This window comes from Acinonyx jubatus, chromosome B4, assembly GCF_027475565.1.
Source record: "Acinonyx jubatus isolate Ajub_Pintada_27869175 chromosome B4, VMU_Ajub_asm_v1.0, whole genome shotgun sequence".
NCBI classification, from domain to species: Eukaryota; Metazoa; Chordata; class Mammalia; order Carnivora; family Felidae; genus Acinonyx; species Acinonyx jubatus.
The window spans coordinates 34140495-34165420 of NC_069387.1; the positions used below are offsets into that span (position 1 = coordinate 34140495).

General features: G+C 41.1%; 1 protein-coding gene across 5 annotated transcripts in view; it reads right to left on the minus strand.

The window, feature by feature from the left end:
• LOC106965477 (chromatin remodeling regulator CECR2) overlaps positions 1-23233 on the minus strand; it is a 180552-nt gene extending 157319 nt beyond the window's left edge. For all 5 annotated transcript variants that reach the window (XM_027073896.2, XM_053225571.1, XM_027073897.2 and 2 more), the window contains exon 1: positions 22756-23233. In XM_027073896.2, the coding sequence (XP_026929697.2) occupies positions 22756-22881 (126 nt within the window). In that variant the 5' untranslated portion in view covers positions 22882-23233. The remainder of the gene's footprint in view (positions 1-22755) is intronic.
• Positions 23234-24926: the final 1693 nt, after the last annotated feature.

Sequence of the window (24926 nt, forward strand, 5' to 3'; positions counted from 1 at the left end):
TCTTGGGTGATGTAGCTATTCTACACCTTGATTGTGGTAGTGGTTACACAACTATGAAAAGTCACAGAAATGTTCACTAACAGCTGAAGGAGGAAGATTTTAATATACCTAAACTATACATCAATCAAAATAATAAAAAAAGCAGTTTGTTTGGAAAATAATTTGGTGTTTTATAGAGTTAAACATACACTTACATATGATCTAGCAATTCTACTAGATATTTACTCAAGACAATTAAAAACAAGTGCACACAAAGACTTACCTGTATGTGAATATACTCAGCACTTTTATTTACAACTGCCAAAACCTGGAAATAACCCATATGTCCATCAGTAAGAAAATGGATAAACTGAGGTACAGCCACATAATGAAATATGTATTAGAAATGTTTGCTCTTTGCGGTGTCTGGGTGGGTCAGTTGGTTAAGCATCGGATGGACTTCAGCTCAGGTCATGATCTCATGGTTCGTAAGTTTTGAGTCCCACATCAGGCTCTGTGTTGACAGCTCAGAGCCTGGAGTGTGCTTCGGATTCTGTGTCTCTCTCTGCCCCTCCCCTGCTCGTGCTCTGTTCTGTCTCTCAAAAATAAATAAACATTTAAAAATTTTTTTATAAATGTTGCTCGTCTTGCAGAACAAGTTACTCACAACCCAAGGTTTTACTTGTACTACTTTACAATTAAAAAAACTAACCACCGAAGGGCACCTGGGTGGCTCTGTCAGTTAAGCATTGGACTTTGTCTCAGTTTGAGCCTCTCTGGTGAGAATGAGCCCTGTGTCTGATGAGAAGGAGCCCTGCTTCTCTCTCTCCCTCTATGCCCCTCCCTCATTTGTGCCCACTGTCTCTCAAAAAGAAAAGATTAACCACTGATACACACAATGGGGCTGCATCTTAAAATCATTATGTTAAAGGAAGCCAGATATAAAAAACACACTCTATATTTACAGGAAATTCTAGAAAAGGTAAACTAATCTATAGTGAGAGAAAGCAGATCAGTAATCCACCAGAGTGGAAGTCAGGGTCAACTACCAAGGGATAAAACAAATATATGTATATTTGGAAATGAAAAAAAAATGTTCTACGTCTTGATTTAAATGGTGGTAATTACAAGTTGGATGCATTTACCAAAACTCAAACTACATACTTAAAAAAGGATGTCCTTGATTGTATTTAAATTATAGTTCAATAAAATTGATTTTAAAAATTTGTCAATGACCAATCTGAATATAAAACAATTTCGGGGCGCCTGGGTGGCTCAGTCGGTTAAGCGGCCGACTTCGGCTTGGGTCATGATCTCACGGTCCGTGGGTTCAAGCCCTGCATCAGGCTCTGTGCTGACAGCTCAGAGCCTGGAGCCTGTTTCCGATTCTGTGTCTCCCTCTCTCTGACCCTCCCCCGTTCATGCTCTGTCTCTGTCTCAAAAATAAATAAATGTTAAAAAAAAAATTAAAAAAAAAAAATTTCATTCACAACAGCATCAAAAAACCCCAAAATATTTCTGAACGGATTTAACAAAAGAAGCACCAAACTTGTATTTGGAAAATTACAGGGGCGCCTGGGTCACTCTATCAGTTGAGCGTTCCATTCTTGGCTTCAGCTCAGGTCATGGTCTCACAGTTTGTGGGACTGAGCCCCACTTTGTGCTCTGTGCTGACAGCATGGAACCAGCTTAGGATTCTCTCTCCCTCTCTCTTTCTACCCCTCCCCCCATCAAAATAAATAAACTTTAAAAAAATTACAAATCATTTGTCAAATAAAAGATCTAAATAAAAGGGAAAACATCCCATGTTCATGGGTTAGAAGACTCAACATTGTTAAAACTGATCTACAGAGGCAAAGCAATCCCTATCAGAACCTGATACAACTATCCTAGCTGACCTCTTAGTAGAAATTGACAACCTGACCCTCAAGGGACCCAGCATAGCCAAAACAAACCTGAAAGAGAACAAAAGAAGAGGGCTCACAGCTCCAGATTTCAAAACCCACTACAAAGCATCATTAATCAACACAATGGAATATGGGCACAAGGACACACAGTTCATTGACAAAGAATTAAAAGTTTAGAAATAAACCCACATATGCATGGTCAACTTATTTTCGCCAAGGGTGTCAAGGCAATTCAATACAGAAAGAAAAAAACAATAGTCTTTTCAACAAATTGTGCTGGGACAACTGGACAGCTACATGAAAAAGAATGAAGTTGGACCCTTAACCTCACATCGTATATAAAATAATACAAAATGGATCAAAGACCCAAATACTATAAAACTTGTAGAAGAAAGCACAAGGGTAAATCTTCATGACCTTGGATTTGGCAAAAGATTCTTAGCTATGACACCAATAGCATGAGCAATAAAAGAAAAAATAAATTTCAAACTTGTTTTTCAAAGGACATCGTCAAAAAAGTGATGAAAAGGCAGCCCTACAGAATGGGAGAAAATATTTTCATCTCATATAACTGATAAAGAACTTATATCTAAGATATATAAAGAACTCTTATAATTCAGGGTGCCTGGCTGGCTCAGCCAGTAGAGTATGCAACTCATGATTTCAGGATTATGAGTTCAAGCCCCACACTGGGAGTAGATTTTACATTAAAAAAGGAAGGAAGGAAGGAAGGGAGGGAGGGAGGGAGGGAGGGAGGGAGGGAGGGAGGGAGGGAGGGAGGGAGAAGAAAGAACTCCTGACTCAATAATAAAAAAGGCAACCCAATTTTAAAATGAGTAAAGAATGTGATTTGCTATTTCTCCAAGATATACAAAAATGGCCAATAAGCAAATAAAAAGATGACAACAGCATTAGTTCATCAGGGAAATGCAAATCAAGACCACACTGAGATACTACTTCACACCAACTAGATGGCTAGACTACAGTCAGATAACAAGATAACAAGTGTTGGCAAGGATGTGGAAAAATCAGAACCTTCATATACTGCTGGTGGGAAAGACAATGGATGCAGCCTCTTTGGTAAACAGGCAGTTTCTCAAATGCTCAAATACAGTTACTGTATGACCCAGCAATCCCACTCCTGGGTATATACCCAAGAAAAATGAAGACATATGACCATACAAAAACTTTACACCACTGTTCATAGCGGTATTTTCATAACTGCCAAAAGGTAGAAATAACCTAAATACCCATCAACAGGTAAATAAAATATAGTATGTCCATACAATGGAATATCATTATTCAGCCATAAAAAGGAATGAAGTACTGGTATTTGCTGCAACTTGGATGAACCTTGAAAAAATACACTAAGTGAAAAAAAAAACCATTCACATTAGGCCATATATTATATGATTTTTTTTCATTATGAAAACTTAGAAAAAGGGTATCTATAGAAACAGAAAGCAGATTAGTGTTTGCTTAAGGCTGGGGGAGAAGTAACTACGAAGGCAGAAGTAGTAATAGCAAAAGAGGGATCTTGTATAGGCAAAGAAAATGTTTTAAAATTGATTGTGGTGATAGTTGCACCTATCTGTAAACATACTAAAAATCACTAAATTTCACAATTCAAATGTGTGAATTATATGGTATTGAATTCTATCTCAATAAAATTATTCAATTGTACTCTGTGATCACGTTAATCCACATAAGCACAATACACCGCACTGATTTGTTTTAACAATTTTACTGCATTATAATTTGATTTCAAAATACGGGAAGTCAAAAAACAGCTTTATTAAAAAATGCCTTTCTCCCAAATGATTCACAGTTATAGTATCATTATCATAATTCAAAATCCATATTAAGAAAAAATTAGTAATAATAACCAGTTGTTGAAATCCACTTATGAAATCCCTCATATGCTGTAGCTCATTCAAATTTCCTAATAACCCTAAGGACTAAGTGAGGAACTTGCCAATGATGAAACTGAGGCTCAGACAAGTTAAGTACCTAGCTGTCCAGACCTTGAGTACAGCCTGGACTGGAGCCAGTGTTATTCCAATAAACTGTCTCTTTTTTCCTTATTATTTCACCTAATTAACTTTCAGCTTGAAATTTAAATCATTTTACCAAACTTTCCCTTAAAAACTATTCCCTTAACAGCCAAACACAATGTTAGAACCAGTATAGAGATGGGAACAACATCTGTAAAAGTCACTGTGGGGACAACTGAGGATATCTGAATATATTATTATAGAATTATTAATTTTCTTGGGGGCGCCTAGGTGGCTCAGTCACAGTTGGGCATCCGACTCTTGGTTTTGGCTCAGGTCATGGTCTTGCAGTTAGTTTGGGCCCCACGTTGGGCCTGTGCTGGCAGTGCAGGGTTGGCTTGGGATGGTCTCTCTACCCCTCCCCCACTCTCTCCCTCAAAAGAAATAAACTTAAAAAAAGAATTTTCTAAAATGTGAACACACTATTGCGGTCATTTAGAGGAAGGTTCCTATTCTTCAGAAGTGCATACCAAAATATTTTCTAGATAAAGTATCATCACAATGCCAACTTACTTTCTAATGGTTCAGCGCAAAAGAAAACAAAAAGCTGATATGGTGAAATGTTAACAATTGGTGAATCTAAAGTCAAGTACTTACAGGGGTTCACTTATACTTAGGTCTCTGAACTTCACTAGAGGTTGAATTTTTTCAAAGTAAAAAGAAAAACTGAGATCTGAATCTTTGAAAAATGACTTCACTCTTAATATTGTTATATCAATGTACATTCACTTTAGAAAATTTCCAAGAAAACAAAAAAATTTTTATAAAATTATATTCTTATAAGACACTAAAAACAGTTTTGAATCAAATACTTAGAATTGATGAATGAAAATTGTGAATGCTGACTTAATATAAAAGGAATGATGGAGGGGCACATGGCAGGCTCAGTAAGTACAACATACGACTCCTGAACTCAGAGTTCTAGCCCCACACTGGGTGTACAGCCTACTTTAAAAAAAGAAAAAAGGAATGATGGAACTTGAAATCACCTATTTGGCAACTATGATGTAATGAATAAGGCAAAGAATCACACACAGATTAAAATTACTAATGGGTAAAATTTCGATGAGAAATAGGATGTTTGTATAGTATTCCCCCACCAGATATGTATTAATTATAAGGGAAAAACAGTAACTTCACATTGGTGAGACCTAGCAGATACCATCTTAAACCAAGTGACCAAAATCAATAACAACCAGCAACGATAAAGTGACCAACTGGCATCAATGTGACTCCTGATATGATGCACAAAGAACACTACACCACTTCTTTAGCATTCCTGCCAAAACACAGGAACTGAATCTAATCATGAGTGTATATTCAACAAACCCAAATTAAGTGGCAATCAATAAAATGTACTCTTCCCAAAAGGTCAAGGTCATGAAAGACTAGCTTAAAAATCATTCCAGATTAAAGGAGACTAAAGACGGGCACTTGGGTGGCTCATTCGGCTAAACTCTTGGCTTTAGGTCAGGTCACGATTTCAACAGTTTCGGTGAGTTCGAGCCCCACATCAGGCTCCATACTGACAGTGTGGAGCCTGCTTGGGATTCTGTCTCCCTCTCTCTGCCACTCCCCCACTTGTTCTGGCTCTGTCTCTCTCAAAATAAATAAACTTAAAAAAAAAACAACAAAAAAGGAGCCTTTAGAGACCCAATAACTAAATGCAATGCATGATCCTAGATTAAAAACCTGACCCACAAAAATAATTTCTAAAATAATACATTAAAAATATATAATATATAAATCACATGTATATTAGTATGGGGTAGGTTGGTAATATTCGATGTATTATCTATAGATCTTATTTAGTATTAATTTCCTGATTTTGGTAACTGTACTATGGTCATGTGAGAAAATGTCAAGAGGTAACATGTCTGAAACTTACTCTCAGTACAGGGGGGAAAAATTATTATACAGGTATAAACAGTGGATGAACGAATGGATGATGGATAGAGGAGGAATGATGGGAAGAGGGAGGTAATGATAAAGCAAACGTAGAACCTGGGTGAAGGGATTCAGGAATTTTGCACTAGTCTTACAGCTTTTCTGTAAGTTTGACATTATTTAAAAATTAAATGATGTTTAAAGAGCACTAGCTAGTGTTACAGTAGAATGGGAAAATAACAAAAGTAAATAATTCTTAAAAGATATTGATACACTTAAGTATTTAAATTTAAATTTAAGCACATAATTTAAGTATTAAGGGAAAAAACTGGATTTCTCTCACTTCTAAAATGTCATTTTTGAGGCACCTGGGTGGCTCAGTCGGTTGAGCATCCGACTCTTGACATCGGCTTAGGTCATGATCTCATGGTTCATGAAATCGAGCCTCACGTTGGGCTGTATGCTGATAGCGCTGGGCCTGTATGGGATTCTGTCTTTCTCTCTCTCAAAATAAATAATACACTTAAAAAAAAATATTAAAATAAAACGTCGTTTTTCCTGGGGAGCCTGGCAGGTTCAGTTGGTAGAGCATGCAACTCTTGATCTCGGGGTTTTGAGTTCGAGCCCCATGTTGGGTTTAGGGATTACTTAAAAATAAAAATCTTTTTTAATGTCCTTTTTTCTCTGACAGTTTTGCTTAAAAGTTCTTTTCAATGCCACAATATTAAAGAAAATTTACTTTTACCTACCTTCCAACAAGCCCATAAAAAACCTGCACTGGATATCAATTTTCCTCTCTTAGAAACACTAACATTCAGTTCCTTTACCAATAAAGGTCTTGGCATTCTACTGAGAACTTTCTGGGTTCGTGTCTGGGCTCTGCCACCTGCTGGCTATGTGACCTTGGACAAATCATTTCGCCTGTACGCCTCCATTTCTTCATCTGCAGGGTGAGATAAAGGTGACGTTTACCTCATGGGGGAATTAAAAATAGATAAATACTCAAAAAAAAAAGAACAATCTGATTTAAAAATGGGCAGAAAGGGGCACCTGGGTGGCTCAGTTGGTTACGCGTCTGACTCTTGATTTCGGCTCACGTCATGATCTCACAGTTTGGTTCATGGGTTCAAGCCCCACGTTGGGCTCTGTGCTGACAGAGTGGAGCCTACCTGGGATTCTTGGTCTCCTCTCTCTTCCCTCCCCTACTTGCACACACGCTCTCTCTCTCTCTCTCAAAATAAACTTAAAAATAAATAAATAAATAAAATTTTTAAAAAGAAGTAAAAATGGGCAGAAGATGTGAGTGGACATATTTCCAAAGACACACAAGTGGCCAACAGGAACATGAAAAGGTGCTCAACATCACTAAACATCTGGGAAATGCAAATCAAAACTACAGTAAGATATTACTGGACACCTGTTAGAATGGCTATCATCAAAAAGACAAAAAATAACAAGCATTTAGTGAGGATGTGGAAAAAAGAAAACCTTTTGCACTATTGGTGAGAATATAAATTGGTGCAGCCAATTATGTAATACAGTATAGAGGTTCCTCAAAAAATTAAAAATGGAACTACCCCACAATCCGATAATTCCACCTCTAGGTGTATACAAAAGAAGTGAAAACACTACATTGAAAAAGATAACTGCACGCCATGTTCACTGCAGCATTATTCACAACAGCCAAGGTATGGAAGCATCTAAGGGTCCACCAATGAATCCATAAAGAAAATGTGGTATACACACACCAATGGGATATTATTCAGCAATAAAAACAAAAACAAAAACAAACAAAAAAAAAAAGGATCTTCCCATTTGCAAGAACATGGATAGAGCCTGAGGGCATTATGCTCAGTGAAATAAGTTAGATAGAGGACAAATAGTGTATGACCTCATTTGTATGTAAAACCTTAAGATTTAAAAAAAAAAAAGAAAGAAAAACAAAAATTCCACCAAACTCATAGATAGGGAGAACAGACTGGTGGTTGCCAGAGGCAGAGTAGGGGGTGGGCAATATGGTAGTCAAAAGTTACAAAATAAATAGGTCCTGGGGATGTTATGTATAGCATGGTGACCATAGTATACAATACTATATATTTGAAGGTTGCTAAGAGTAGATCTTTTTGGGGGCGCCTGGGTGGCGCAGTCGGTTAAGCGTCCGACTTCAGCCAGGTCACGATCTCGCGGTCCATGAGTTCGAGCCCCGCGTCAGGCTCTGGGCTGATGGCTCGGAGCCTGGAGCCTGTTTCCGATTCTGTGTCTCCCTCTCTCTCTGCCCCTCCCCCGTTCATGCTCTGTCTCTCTCTGTCCCAAAAATAAATAAATGTTGAAAAAAAAAATTTTTTTAAAAAAAAGATCTTTTTTTTTTTTTTAAATAGGCTCCACGCCCAATATGGGACTTGAACTCACAACCATGAGATCAAGAGTTACATGCTGTACTGACTGAGCCATCAAGGTGCCCCTAAGACAGTAAGTCTTTAAAGTTCTCATCACAAGAAAAAAAGTCTGCAATTATGTCTGGTGATGGACGTAGTTTTAACTAGACTTACTGTGGTTGTCACATCACAGTATATAATATCAAATCGTTATGTTGTGCACCTGAAACATTAACATAATGCTGTATGTCAATTATATCACAATTTTAAAAAAGAATAGATAGGGGTGCCTGGGTGGCTCAGATGATTAAGAGTCCAACTCTGGATCTCAGCTCAGGTCATGATCTCACAGTTTGTGAACTTGAAGTCCTGTGTCTAGCTCTGTGCTGACAGCACGGAGTCTGCTTGGGATTCTGTCTCTCTCTGCCCCTCCCCTGCTCGTGGCTTGTTCTCTCTTTCAAAATAAATAAATAAATTTAAAAAAAAAGAAAAAGAATAGATAAGTTCATGCATAAGAAACACGTGATGTAGTGCCTGGAGCACCCACCATGGGCACCAAATTCATATTAGCTTATATCATGAAACAGAAGATTTAAAAATGACTGAAGAAAACTCAAAACTTAAGACTTCAAACAGAAGGTGGGCACCTGGGTGGTTCAATTGGTTTAAGCTTCTGACTCTTGATTTAGGCTCAGGTCATGATCTCAGGGTTCATGAGTTTGAGCCCTGTGTCAGGCTCTGGGCTGACAGTGCGGAACCAAATTGGGATTCTCTCTCCCTCTCTCTCTGACCCCCCCCCCCTCAAAACAAATAAATAAAACATTTTTTAAAAAAGACTTAAAACAGTAGGTTATAAGAAAAGTCTAATGATTTAAAACACTAATCCCAGGGTGTCTGGCTGGCTCAGTTGGAAGAGTTTGTGACTCTTGAACTTGGGGTCATGTTTTTGAGCCCCAAGTTTGGTGTAAGAGATTGCTAAAAAAATAAATAAACTTAAGAAAAATAAAAACACTAATCTCATCATGGAGAAAAAAGATTTCTGTTCATGGCTGTTAAGATAGAAAACAACTAAAAATAACCTCAATGTCCCATAGAGGATTGGTTAAATAAGAGTGCCAATAATGTGAAACTATTAAAAGTCATAATGTAGGAGATAAAAGGGCAGTCTATATCGTGTAATATTGTTAACTAAATAAAACAAAATGCTGTAAAGTATGTAAAAGTATGATCCTACCTTTATAAACATTTAATGTATGCACATAAAGAAAAGAAAGTGTTAGGCTCTTTTTTCTTTTTAATGTTTTATTTATTTTTGAGAGAGAGAGAGAGAAAGAGAGAGAGAATCCAAAGCAAGCTCCAGGCTGAGCTGTCAGCACAGAGCCCAATGTGGGGCTTGAACTCAGAAGCCATGAGATCATGACCTGAAGTTGGATGCTTACTGGCTGAATCAACCAGGTGACCCCAAAGTGTTAGGCTCTTGATGCCTCAGATGCTTGGGGGTTCCTACAGGATATAAACCAATGGATTGGAGCTGGAGGCTTCCTAGAAATTGCTCTAATGCTGGGTCTCTGTCGGTTTCTGCTCTCTCACATGCAACATTTTGGCTCATTTCGTGGCTTTTCACCTTTTAGCTTCTTTTCCACACTAATTCAATAATCCTTACATTTCCTAGGTTACACTCTCAAGAACAGGAATTTGATTGACCCAGTTCATCTTTACTTGCAAGATGTGTTAAGACTACTAGGCAGGCTATAGATTTACTTGACCCAGGAGAAGGGGAAAAAGGGTAAGGCACTGCAAGAACTACCAGATAACTTCCAAAAATTTTTGTAGAGCCAGTGGGGAGATAAGAAACAAAAAAAGCCTTCTGTTGAACTGTAACTTCCCTGGGCATGAAAACCATGGTATTAGAACACTTATTATTAATACCCAACTATCTTATTTGTACACAAATGCCCATTACAAAAGGATCACAGAATTGCATTAAGTAGCAGTCTTACAGATCATTAAATACTTAACAGAGAGAAACTAAAATCTGAAGTATTCCGAACATTCAATAGTTAAGCAAAAACAAATCTAAAATTCTAATGATAAAAAGGGTACATTTCTTAATCCAGATTTTCATTTTACTAAATAGGAAGTGTTTAAAACACTAAGCAACAAGGCGGGGGGACATCTGGGTGGCTCAGTCAGTTGGTATCTGACTTCGACTCAGGTCATGATCTCACAGCTCGTGGGTTCAAGCACCAAGTCAGGCTCTGTGCTGACAGCTTGGAGCCTGGAATCTGCTTCAGATTCTCTGTCTCTCTGTCCTTCTCTCTCCCTGCCCTTCACCTGCTAGCACCCTGTCTCTCCCTCTCTCAAAAATAAACAAACTTAAAAAAAAAAATCTTTAAAACACTAAGCAACTAACAATCTTGGGGTAGGGTGACTACCAGCCCCCTCCCAACAATCAGAGGGAGAAAGAAAAGAGGATTAGGATTGCTAGTATAAAAAATTAAGAATTTGGTTGGGGCACCTGGGTGGCTCAGTCGGTTAAGCGTCCAACTTCGGCTCAGGTCATGATCTCACAGCTCATGAGTTCAAGCCCCACGTCGGGCCCTGTGCTGACAGCTCAGAGCCTGGAGCCTGCTTCAGATTCTGTGTCTCCCTCTCTCTCTGCCCCTCCCCCGCTCATGCTCTGTCTGTCTCTCTCTCTCTCTCTCTCTCAAAAATGAAGAAATGTTAAAGAAAAAAAATTTTTCTTAAATCAAGAGTTTGGAAACAGGATGGCCTAAAAAAAAAGGCAGGAGTGGGGAGGAATTACAATGGACTCCCTCAGTACATTAAAATGTTAACCATGTAAGAACTGAGATTTTGTGATGGCTATATGTTATTTTTGAAAAAAACATTTCTTAAAGTTCTTTCTTTTCCACCATTCCTAAAGAGCTCTTTTCCTCTCTCATTCCAGAAGTATGCAGTTTTAGCCTCTCCTCCTCTTTCAAACAGGCTTCTCTGAAGTCACCTCAGACCTCTTCAAATCACCAATTCAATGGCTGTTTTCCATGGTAATTTTCCTGTGACTTCTCTGCATCACTCAGCAATGCAGACCTTGGAGCTGCAGAATCCATCCTGTGACCATGAGGAACACCAATGGCGGAATGCTGTATTCTTTACAGAGCTGCCACACCTGCCAGAAACCATGTTCCTCTAGATTATGTTACAGGCTGTGCCAGTGTTTAAGTTGCTGCTAGTACAGCATTCTTTCCTTGCAGCCAAAAACATTCTTAATGGATACAACCTTCTTTATGCACCCAACATTGTTGATCACATAGTCCTACTTACTCTTCAGTAATGCCAGTGATGAATGTCCTTTCCTAGTATTGCTACCTTTGGCATTTTATGCTCCTTCCACTCCCAATAATTAAACCAGCCTCTCTTCCTCCACTGTTCTATCCCAGCTTCCAATACCAGATTTAATCTAAAACATTTAGCACACAGGACATTCTTAGCCTGAAATGTTGTCATCATTCTTGTCTAACACTTCAATGCCTGAATAAAAAATGTTTAACACCAGTGAACCTACCATTCAAGGCTTGCTGTAATGTCTGGCCTACTATTTCTCAACCTCATTTAAAAAAATTTTTTTTTAGGTTTCTTTCGAGAGAGAGAGAGAGATAAAGAGAGAGACAGAAAGGGGCAGAGAAAGAGGGAGAGAATTCCAAGCAGATTCTGTGCTGTCAGCGCAAAGCCTAACATAGGGCTCAATCCCATGAACTGTGAGATTATGACCTGAGCTGAAATCAAGAGTTGGGCGCTTAACAGACTGGGCTGCCCAGGCACTCCTCAACCTCATTTTCATTAGCCCTCTATAAAAAAAGAACTCTCTGACCTGGCTAGCTCTGTGCTGACTTACTCACTATGAACCTCCAAATCCTGCCTTCTCCAGGAAGCATTTCATTCATGATCACTGCCTGCCCCTGCACTCCTACAGCAGTCATATACTCTATAACTCGTTTGGCACATAGTCATATACTCTATAACTCAATTTTACACGATCACTGCCACCCACTCACCTGCTTTTTCTTAACATACTATAATTTCCTAGGGCAGGTGGAAAATAGCAACCTTTGTCACATACCTCTGCAACCTTAATATTAATAACAATGACAATAAACAGAAGACTGATTGAGATTTGAGATTTTCCTTTTCTTTTTAGTTCCACTATTAAAGAGTTGCAGATTACAGAAATCCAAGTACAGCAATTAGTACAGTTATGAAGATGCGCTCCATCACTTAAAGTGATGAAAATATAGTGTTATGAGGACAGACGTATCCCCAATATCAATTAGAACATTCCACTCCCAATCCCAATGTCCTGTAAGGACGCCTGCTTTAACCACACAATGGAAAATGAGGGGAGAAAAGTCTTTGAGAAACAATGTGGAAAAAAAATAGTAGATTTGTGTAGGCTATTAACCCAAATCAATACCAGTCTAAGAGTGTAAAAACATCCAAAGTTAAATCCCTTAATTATGTCAACAGGTGAAATTTTTCTTTAAATCACCTTTCTCCCATAAAACAGTGTACCCTGAACAAAGAACTTCAGGACACTGACTACAGAAATTGTTTCCCACACCTTTTAGATTCTTTTAGAATCTGCAAACACAACCTTTCAGGGAGACAGAAGAGACACAATGGGGAAGGAGGGACAGAAAAGATTTGCTAAAGAAGTAGATCTGTTAATTTAACACATTTTCTGTCAAGCAAATCAACTGTCCTTAGTGCCATTGTTGCTGAAACAATGAACACTCAGGGAAGGGGTGTTCATTAAGAGGAACTGGTCAGAAGAAAAAAACAGTCTTGCGGCCAACCAAACTGCTTAACAGCCTCTTAATTGTAAGAACTTATTCCATTCTTAGGAATTATTAATTAGAGGTGACTTAAATGTTCAACATTAAAAACATGAAGTGGTTAGTGTAATTGTGACCCTAACACTTCCTCTATTTTCACTTATCTTTAGAGGTTATGGGTGGGGGAGGGGCACTGAAGGATGCACACAGTCTGCTATGACAACCATTCACACATTTAATTCAGGTGGCCACATGCCTCAGTGACATATTGCCAAGTCAGGCAGTTACTCTAGCAAACCCACCCTAGGGAAAAAGTAGAACAGCACTGCTCCTAAAGAGTCTGGGCTGTAGAATCAAAGCTAAAAGCTGACGATTAGAAGAACATGACATCATTTAAGCCAACCAAATCATAAACGTCACATGAGGTCAGGGGCTTTAAAAAGGAGAATGAAATACTGTATTTCATATACTTTTACATAAACAATATTCCATTTTAAAGGGTACATGAGTAATTAAGTGCAAAACAGTGCACATAACAGAATTATTCAGAGGGGTCACTCACCCTCCTAAAGAAGAAAACTGCTTTTCGCTGCAGCATGACCAACTTCACACCAACTTATTTATACAGATTCTGGAATTTAATATACTGATTTGGACCAGAAATTCTAGCTAACTCCACCACAGCCCAAAACAAACCTAGGACATCAGTAGATTAGCACAACAATGTGGAGTAAGAGAGAAAAAATAATATGGTCAGGACTTACTTCATTCCCAATCAAGAGATAAAAACAAAAATTAAGGTGCTGGATCCCTGTGGGGACCAAATACCCCAAGATGGCAAAAATGGAGTCTGAGACGGATGCTCTATGTGAAAGACACCTTTGGAAGCCACAGATAAATGTTACCATCTCCCTGGAAGTTCTACAGTATCTTTCTGTAGCTTACTACTATCTTAGCTTACTGCTAAGTCACCATCACAATACATTTTTTTCTCCAAACCAAAATGAAAATCTACTTGATCCATAAAATATTTTGCCATACTTGCCTACAAGGAAAATCCAATGGGCGAAATCAAGAAAAATATTTAGAGTGACCTCAAGAAAGAATCTGTGATTGGTGTGTTCTAAGTTGAAGATTCTGGTAAAATAAACTTTGTATAACAATATACACATCCGTCTCAGGCATGTAAGCATATAGGAACATGCGCACACACAGCCCTTCAACTTAGGTTTCACTGAACTTTTGACCTGGTCATAACTGGCTACCCCCACTCCCCACAGTCCACCACTACGCAAGACTCAAGAGATTTGTCAAGAAGAGCCTGTGCCCTGACAGGCAATGGCAGTGTGGAAGCCAGCCTGAGGCTATATAGCTCAACACCCAGCTTCCCCAACAGTGCCAGGCAGCCAGGCTTTGCAAAAGGGAGGCCTTTCTTTAAGGACCCAGTTAGCCCCACAATGCCCTCTCTATTGCCCCCAAACCACTTCTTCCCTTAAATGACTCCAGGAAAGAGAAAATAATAGTAACAAAACATCTGCTTCCTAGTTTTCTGACAAGTGCAATTACTACTGACATGCATATCTGAGAACAACTTTAACTTCCTTCAATTTTTATATACAAATATACTGAAGATTTGCGTTTAGGGGAAAAAATTAGCATCAGAAAGAAAAACTTACCCTCTTCACAGTGTACCTTTTATACAATGACCTACACTGAACAAGTCTTCCCTCATTATACCTTAAAGCAGTAAATCACAAATGTGGCGATTTGGGCCCCCAGGAGATAGTTGGCAATGTCTGGAGAACAATTTTGTCATGACTGGGGATGCAACTGGCACCTAGAGGGTAGAAGCCAGAGATGCCTCTAAACAGCTTAAAATGCAAATGACAGCTTTCCACAACAAAGACTTATCTAGCCCAAAATATCAAGAGTGCTGAGCTGAGAAACCTCAAGCATTAAAGAAACCCACGGAATCCTGAGCTCAATACTATCTAACAATTGTAAGAATTGTAAGAATTGTAAGAATTACTGAAAGACTTCTCCAAAGCGTTCCAATATAAATTAATATTGGTTAGAGGCTAATGTAAAGAAGTATAATAAAAGCATCCAAGGAACAATATCTACTGAAATATGAACATAGAGGACGACGACACAGTTATCTAGAAAGATTTCAGTATCAAATGAAAAGCGAGCCACATGCCTAAAAGCTCTAACTGGATCTCATTCAAAGTTCAAAGCATGAATGCTGTTAAATATAACAAAAATGAAGGGAAAATAACATAACTGAAGATCTTCATCCTCCAGAATTCCTTCTGGTCTCAAAATACAAAATCTTAACTACTCATCAAGCCCTAAAAGCTACTTTCAAAGTAACATGACTGCAGACAAGATTTCCACAGAAAAAGAAGTTCATATAATTCACAAACACATGAAGTACAGGTTTGCGGCTTTCATCTGGTACAAAATTAATTTGTAAAACATGGATCCTAACACAGGTCACAACCCTGATCCTAACAAGTGAGGTCGGTGATTTTCTGGATCAATTAATAGTGCTATGCGTGTGAGAAACACTCCTAGAATGACAGAACTTAAGACCTAGGAAAAACCTAAGAATCATCTAGTCTAAAATTCCCATTATATGTATGGAGCATCTGAAACCAAAAATCTGCCTGAGATCCTAACTCAAGTTAATGACAAAGACAGGCCCACGATCCAGGTTTCTGACTTTCTGCTTGATCCCTTCCGAGACTATGTTCGATCACATCGACTAGCTATAAAACCACATAGTTTGGAAGCTGTGTGGTTCTGTCCCCCTCGACTCTGTCCACACTTGAATTTGTACCAAAATCAGCCTCTGCACTTGCAGTTTCTCAGCACTGTGCCAGTGCTCTTCTTTCTGACTCCTAACACACAGCAAGACTCCAGCCCAGCCTCTCCTGATCAAAGGGCAGACTGTCCGCTGTACCAAATGGTGCCAAAGTGTATTTTCAGCTATCCTAACTATGTTCCAGAAAATTAAGCAACACCGTACTGAACTTCCGTCATAAAGCCAGCCAGATGGTAACACAGGCTGTCCTTCAGAGATGAGAGGGTATTGGCCTTTCTGCAACTGCAGAAGCTCCCAACTACCCCTTTGAAGCTTCACATGGTTGGCAAAAAAAGACGCCCCCCACCCCCTCAAAATAAGCAGAAAGGGAATCTCTTTCACGTCTGGAAAGAGATAAATTTTTAAGTAATCTCCACACTCAATGTGGGGCTGGAACTCACAACCCCAAGACCAAGAGTCGCATGCTCTACTGAATGAGCCAGCCAGGCGTCCTTCACTTTTGGAGACAGACCTGCTCTGACAGAACATTCTCCTCTTTCAGGATTTCAAACTGCATAAAGATTTGCCACTCTGTAATTCACATCTGTTTTTGGGCTTTATTCCTCAGAGGAGGAACAGATTTTTGAATCTTCAGAAAATATTTATCATCTGGTATCTTACGTTAAATAGAACAGTGTCACAAAATACAAATTTTTAAAGCATTTTAAATCACTTATCTCCTTCAGTCCTGCTCAAATGTCATCTTCTTGAGTGAGGCCATACTAACCAACCTATTTTAAATTACAACCCACTCCCTCAACTGGGCCTCCCTATACCTCCATACTGCTTTGTTTCTTAACTAACCTCTGACATACTATACCAATTCATTTACTGTCTGTCTCCTTCTAATGGAAAGAGGATAGGTATTTTTGTGTTACGTTCAGATCTGTACCTCCATTATCTAATACACTGTGCCTAGCACATAGATGCTCAATAAATACCTGCTGAAAGAAATGAAATCACGAACTTGACTCTGTACTTACTTGAGCAGAAGTTTTACAAGTATCTTCTGTACCCCACATTATTAAGAATCAAAGAACTCAAGATTTGTACTATGGAAGCCCAGCCATCACTTACAGGTATAGCCCTTCATTTTACATAATGAAATATAAAGAATGATGTAGCAACAGCACAGAATTTGTTATGAAAGAACCTAATCCAGGTGAGAGTCGGTCTGCAAGCAACTCAGCCTCTCATGGTAACGGGACACTTGGGTGGCTCAGTTGGTTAAGTGTCTGACTCTTGATCTCTCCCCTCAGGTCATGATCTGATGGCTCCTGAGATGGAGCCCTACATCAGGCTCTGTGCTTACAGACAGGAGCCTGCTTGCGATTCTCTCTCTCCCTCTCTGCACCTTTCCAGCTCATATGCATGCCCTCTCTCAAAATAAATAAACTTTAAAAATAAAATAAAATAAGGGTAACTCCTATCTCATAGTGATGGTTAAAGATAGCCAAGGAATGAGGCACCTGGGTGGCTTAGTTCATTAAGCCTCCCACTCTGGATTTTGGTTCAGGTCATGATCTCACAGTTCACAAGTTCGAGTCCCACACTGGGCTCCCTGATGTCAGCATACAACCTGCTTGAGATTCTCTCTCTCCTTCTCTCTCTGCCCCTCCTCTGCTCATGAGCACACTCTCTTTCAGAATAAGCAAAACTTTAAAAAATTTATAAAATATATTTATAAACATTTTATAAAGAAAGCAAGCCAGCTGGGGTGCCTGGGTGGCTCAGTCGGTTAAGCATCTGACTTCGGCTGAGGTCATGATCTCGCGGTTCACAAGTTCGAGCCCCGCATCGGGCTCTGTGCTGACAGCTCAGAGTCTGGAGCCTGCTTTGGATTCTGTGTCTCCCTCTCTCTCTGCCCCTCCCCTGCTCGTGCTCAGTCTCTCTCCCAAAAATAAATGAAAACATTAAAAAAAAGTTGTTGTTTTTTTTTTAATAAAAAAAGCAAGCAAGCAAGCAAGCAAGCCAAGGATTAAATGAGAACATTTGAAGGCAGCTGGCTGACTCAGTTGGTAAAGCATGTGACTGCTGATTTCAGGGTTGTGAGTCCAAACTATAGGTTGGGTGTAGAGCTTACTAAAATAAATAAGTGAAAAAACATTTAGAAAATGTACCAAGTAGTATATAAGTGTCATTTATCATTAAGCTATTCTGACCTGCCCAAGGTCAAAAAGCTAGTAAGTGGCACCATTAGAGTAAGAATTCAAGTTTCTAACTCCTAGTGCAAGGCATCTTATGTCCTAAAACTAGGTTTCTGGCTCCCTTATTCAAGGTTTACTTATTCTTTCATCTAGTTCAGGGCTTTTCAACCTTTGTATGGTTGGGGACCTCTTTCAGAATTTGATGAAAGTGACAGGCCTTCTCCTCCAGCAAAGTACACATATGTATACCAACACAAAATCTCCTGTAGCCCAACGATGGGCCCAGGCTTAAGGAACTGCTGATATGACTGGTTTATACTAATAAGTTACTCTCAGCAATTCTAATTATTTATTTTCTATGCTTAATAATAATTTATGCCTTGGGGAGCCTGCCTGGCTCAGTAGAGCACGCGACTCTCGTTTTTTGACAGTCCCAAATTCAAGCCCCTCGTTGGGTGTAGAGATTACTTAAAAATATAAGAAATTTAAAAAAATAAAAATAATTCATGCCATGGTGCCCTTGATTAAGGAAACACGAAGAGTGGAACTCAGGAATCTGAATTAAAGATAGTGACCCCAGGTCATCATGCCCATTAGGTGAGGGACTTTATCTATCATACAACCAAAGAAGGCAAAGGCTTCTGTACCCAACAGCAAGCAGCTCAGGGAAAAAGTAGATGGGACAAACAGATTATTTTTACCATGTTGCTAATATACAAACCATTCAGATAATTCTACATGCCCATTTTCAAAGAGCCACCTAGAGGCACCATGCTCTCTTCTCTAGAGGAAAATATTCCCAAAATGTTTGTGATGGGATTTTCGCCCCCAACCCCACACCCATCACTATTAACTCCAGACCAAACTGCTGAAAATGATTCTATATTCCCTTCCCTTACTTTGATCAAGACCCCTATAGTCACCATAAAGAACACCTGGTAGGGAAGAAAAAAATTAGCTTTAAATTATCATTAAATGGTCAAGTCACAATTCTTCATTTCTCAAATCAAGACAAAACTTAACCAACTTAACCCACTGGAATGCTAAACAATTGTAAAATACTTGATTTAAATGAAGTGGTTCTGAACTATTAACAGATAATCTTCTGATGCAAAGGAGGTGAGTTAGGAGCTTCTTTGGCAATCTCCCAGTTCTAAGTTAAGCACCTAGTAGTAGGTGTGCTTCCGTAACACCAACTACAGAATTCAGTGTCATTAACCTATTGTTACCCAGCTATACCTCAATCTCTTCATCTGAAAAATAAAAATACCTAATCTAAGGCACAAATACATTGTGAGCATATTTGGGAATTTCTAAATATGTTAACAATTAATAGCATTTATCCCTGAGTGGAGGGATACAAAGTTAACAGTTAACAGCTTTTATCTCTGAGTGGAGGAATTATGGGTGATTTTAATTCTCTTACCTACAGTGTGCTATAATTTTCAAGTTTTATATAATATCTGCATTATTTTTAACACCAGAAATTTTGAACTTGAAACATTATCCATACATTCACAGATTTTCCATCTGATGATTACAGAATCCCTGTACATTCAAGGTTGATTAACAGAGTAAAAGGACTTTTTTATAAGCAAAAATAAAACTATCCATGTTTTGGGGACGGGTTCTATGAGTGGGAGGTTGCAGAATTGCATCATGAATCCTCCCAGCCCTTCACCTATCTAAGAGATTACTTCACTCTAGGTAAATAGAAGCCACGTCCTTGAGGATTCTAATTCTACTACCTAAAGTTTCTATAAATCTAGTTCAGCTTAGTGGTCAAGGGTAAAACAAGATCTTTCCCCATAGCTGAAAACTGATTTCCTAAAAAAGCTGATATACAATTTCTACCACTTGGTATTATTCATCATTTTTACCTTTTAAAGCTACAGTAAATTAAAGATGGTAGGGCCTTTTCAGTTGGCCTAACAGGTACGACTCAGCATCAGAATTGGTTTTTTGTCTGCTTGTTTTAAGGGCCTTCCATTACATCATACACTCTAACCAAGGGGTTGTTTCTTAAACCGTCAGGACAATCAACTGTTAAATTAAAAAATCATCTAAGAAAAATAATAAATTTGCTTTACACTTGAACTAAAATTGATGTTTTCAGTGAGTTCTGCACCATCACTGAGTCAAATTTGTTAGAAGCCAAAAAAAAAAAAGGCTAATTTTATTTCTGATAACTGCTGAAAACTTTAAATCACCATTTGCATTAACTGTATCAAAACATACCTTACATGAGAGAATTACACAAGAACTGCAGAGGTTAAAAGTCCCTATCATTTGTTATCCATCTACTGAACATCTAATAAAAACAGATATGGATAGTTCTAAAAAACGTGTATATAGATTTCAAACATTCATTCGTGTTTCATGTATTTCACACAGCATACACTTCTAGTGTCACTTCCAAGAACCTCTCCAATCAAAAGAAAAGACAGTCATTTAAAAGAGCCCAAATTATTCCCCTATAACAATGATTTTTCATTTCTATTAAACACACAAATTTGACCTCTTTAGTCAGCTTACATTTCCTTTACGAATTATACCAGCTAATACTTAGAATCCATAAGTTTATTTCTTAGAATATAAAACAAGTTATTTATAGATTACTCTAGCTATCCACAACAATTTAAGGCAAAATTAGTTACCTCTATTTTTCCATCAACAAAATGGGACTATATGGATTCTGAAAGATGAATTTTCCCACAGTAGTTTTAGACTGGGCCCTTAAGCTTTAAACTTGTAATTCAACATCACCTCAATTTTATTATCTTGCAAGGAAGAAAATGGTCTGTGGGGCAAGTTTGCCAGCACCCAAGATGGCACAGTCGGTCACAAGCAACACCTTCCACGACAGCCACCATTTTGAGCAGCAGGATGTAATTAAACTACTCACGATTTTATGCCAACTAAAAGAAAACGTGATTATCAGAATAACTGTTAAACATCTCTGGACTTTAAGCATTCCCAAATCCTTCATTTTTGTGGCCTTGTTTCTCTTCTTCAAACACTTAACCCTACTAAAATTTTTAGTGAAAGTCATGCTTGCTACAATAACGTTCAAACTTTGAAAACAAACGCTATGATGCTATCTAAAATGCCCAAGTTATTACATCTTCCTAAAAACAGAAGCCTACGATTTAATCACATTGTTTTAATTAGCCTCGGGAACTAAGAATCGCCAAAAGCCAGTGAGCGGTCCTAGTTTATCAGCCTACATTCCGCTTCATTCTCCCACCGTACCCCTTTTGATCTTTTTATTTTCCAATTTCATTAACTCTGCAACAAGAGCAAGTCCCAACACTTCATTCATATGAGAAGCAAATGATATTTCCGCAAACAACACTGAATCTAAAAATAAAGGTAAGGCAAAAATCCTCAAGATTAAACGAATTAAAATCAATCTGAAAATGGCAGAAAGTAGGATAGGTGGGGGTGGGGAGGCAACAACGATTTGCTCTTCCTAAAGAGTTAATTCTTATTTTGATTACTCCATTGGCGAACTCATTGGCAGAGCTGAAAAGAAAAACTGACCAACAGTTTCCATTTACCTTTGTCCAAGGCTAAAGGTGATTAAGTGAATACATATATACTGCCATAGGAGGACAGGCAATTCAACCTGCTAACCAATCAAATATTCACACCCCCTTCCAAAAATAAAAATAAAAGAAAGAAGGATGGATGCTGCTAGGGCTAGTTGCTCGTCGGGGCCATCGAATACATTCCATTCCTCACACTCCCGCCACCATCCCTGCTACTAGGACCCCCTGATTTTAGTCCGGTTATCACAAAGCCTCGGGTTTGAAAGCACCTTCGGCCTGGCCAGAAAAGCCATCCCTTTACTCCACGCCCGCCTGGAGGGATAATGGTGGCGAAATCAACTCAAAGAGCTCCCGAGGTCCGCGAATAAAGAGGGCTGTATGCTCCGAAAGGAAAGGCGCTGTTAAAGAATAACGGAGTCCTAAACTTTCTCTCCGCAGCCTCGGAGCTCTGGGCAAGGGCTGAGCGCCGGGCGGCTCCCCGGAGGAGAGCGCGCCCCCGAGCCCGGGCCCCCATCTCCGCCTGCCCGAAGTTAACCCAAAGCGCCCCGAGAGTCGCGGGCCTCCGGCAGTCTGCAAAGTGCGACTGCCCCTCCACGCGCCCGCCGAAGTGAGGGCGAGCCTCTCCCCGGCACGACAGACCCCTCCCCCAACCGACCGCAGGCCGCCTCCCCGCCCGGTCGGAGTTAATCCAGCCCGCAACCCCGTCCCCGCCCGGAGCAGCTGGCTCGCCGCTTCAATGGCACCGGGCAGGGAGCGCGCGCACGCACTCTCCCCACACACTCAGCCTCCAGCCCGAGAAGTCCCGGGAGAGCCGACCGGGTCCCGCTCCCACAAAAGCGCACTCCGCCCCCGCCCCCTCGCCGCCCGCTTCGCCAAATCCCGGAAGGCGCGGGTGGGCACGGCGGCCACGAGCGAACGTCCCGAGCCCGGACGCCGGCACTTGGCGTCCCCTGGGGAGCCTGGCGCGGCCCCCGGCCGCGCTCCGGCCCTGGCGCGCCTCGTGCCCCCACCTCCGAGCCCTTCCTCCGGTTGCGGACTACCGGCCAAAGTCTCCGCGTGCCCCGCTCCCTCCCGCACGGTGTTTCGGGACTCCCGAGGGGGCAGGGGAGAAAGGGACGCGGGGTGCGCCACCTCGCCCGCTCCTCGCGGCCACTCACCTCGATCTCAAAGTCAGGCAGGCGGAACGCGGTGCGAAAGAGCGAGCAGAAGTGCGCGATGGCCGGGACTTCCCACCAGGAGCGGAGCTCGCCCAGCCCGGCCGCGCCGCCCTCCTCCGGGCACATCTCCCAGGCGCGGCGGTGGCTGCGGCCCCGAACCCCAAGCGCGCCTCGGCGGCCCCACGCTGCCCGCGCACCGCTCGCTCGCCCGCCCGCCTCGGACTCCCGCCGCGGCGCAGCGCCTTAGCTCCTCGGGCGGGGGTGGCGGCGGCGGCGGCTGCTACTCCCGCTGCTGCCGCCGCTCGGCGAGTGCATGAGCTGAGGGCGGGCGACCCGGGCGGGGGGCGGCGGCTAGAGGGCCCGAGTTACTGAGGTGGCTGCTGCTCCGGCTGCCGACGGGGTCCGCGCGCTCGCCCCATCCTGCGGCTGCGGCCGCCCCCAGTACCATACAATATAATCATCTCACCGCTGGGGAAAACAGATGGGGCTGGGGGGGCGGGGGGAGGGGGCCGAACAGAGGGCCTGGGGGAGGGGCCGCCCACGAGGAGGGGGCGGGGCTGCCCTCACCACAACAACAACCCCCGCCCCCACTCCCCACCCCCAGTCCGGACAGCTGCACTGGAAGAGAGGGGGAGGGGAGAGGGAACTGAGCACCCCAAGAAAAAAGAGGAGTGTGACTTGAAGCGAGCATGGTGCACCTCATGAACTGCCATGATACTCACTCCGTTTTCCAGGTGTTTGGGACTGAGAAGTTTAATGACTTTGATCAATGAGGACAATAAGGGTCTTTCCCACCCCCCCACGTGGCCTTAGTGGTCGCGTCCTTTTAAAGGGCCCGCTGGGTGGTGCTTTCGGTAGGGGCTAGATCAAGAAATACGCACGTGTGAGAGTTCAGTTATTATTGGTGCTGGTAATAGCACCAGAGAACCAGTGGGTTGTGCACTCCAGAAATATGAGGCCTAGAGAAATAAAGTGATTTCCACCTGTTCTCACTTTTATTCCATCCAAGAACGGTGTTTCAAGGAGCTCTGAAGTGGCTCTTTTCTCCAAGAAAAGAAGGTGGTGGGGCTGGTTAAGCTGGAACCAAGTATGATGGAGGCAGGAGTGCGGCGGGAAGGGTGGGGTAGGGGGAGGCACCAATCAGCGACCGTGAGCGGAGAGCCACAACCCCCCCCCCCCCGGCCGCCCACCCCAGGGAATGGACACGTGTGACCGCCCTAGAGAAGACAATCTTGGAGCTCAGCAATTGCCCTGGCTGCGGAATAGCTGCCTGGAAGAGTGAGCACAATGTAGTTAGAAAGCTGGGGGGCCGGGGGGTGGGGGGTGGGGGGCGGGGTTGGGAAATGGGAGATAGTCTGAGGAGTGTACTCTGGTGGGTTGGAGATCTGCACAACAAGGCTAAGGGAATGTACTTAGGGAGGAGGGTGTTGAGGCATGTGCTTCAGAGATACTAAATTCTATAGTACATTAGAATTCTGCTAAGCCCGAAGGAAGAAAAAAAAAAAAAAACACCTCACAAACAGACCGGAAGTGTGGAAAAACTACAGTGAATGCCTATATATTTGTATTGGTCATTGCAATTTACGTATTTTAGTACGGCATTCTCCTCGGTCTGCGAGGGCCTTAGCTGGGTTCTGTATCCACCTCTCAGTTAGGGAACACTACCCCTGATGCTTCCCCAAAAGTAGTCAAGTATATCTTGAATGACAGGCACAGTCATACAATGTACGGTGGTTAAATCAAAGATTCTCCTCCATCTTGAGCAGTGTAAAACCTGGAGAAAAATGATGAACACTTGATGTAATAGAATTTGGTGTGGGCTATCTGGAATCTCTCCTCCACTTCTCCCTCACTTTTCCTGGTCAGTTTAATAACCTGCTGTGTTTTTATCAGGAAGCATTAAGAAAAAAACCCCAAATTCTTAAAATATATTTCATTGTATCTTTTATGAGTCAAAATACTTCTAACACTGGCTCCCCCACTCCCTCTCTTGTCATAGAAACAGCCCAAAAGTTACATAGGTTTGTTCTTTTATTACCTGGAACTACCTAATGATTTAAAATTCCCACCCAAATTCTACTATATGCTTTCATCTTTGACAAAAATGAGCATATATCTAAGTGCTCCCCAAAAGCAAAGGCTACATTTTAGTGTGTTTATAAAGCACAGCT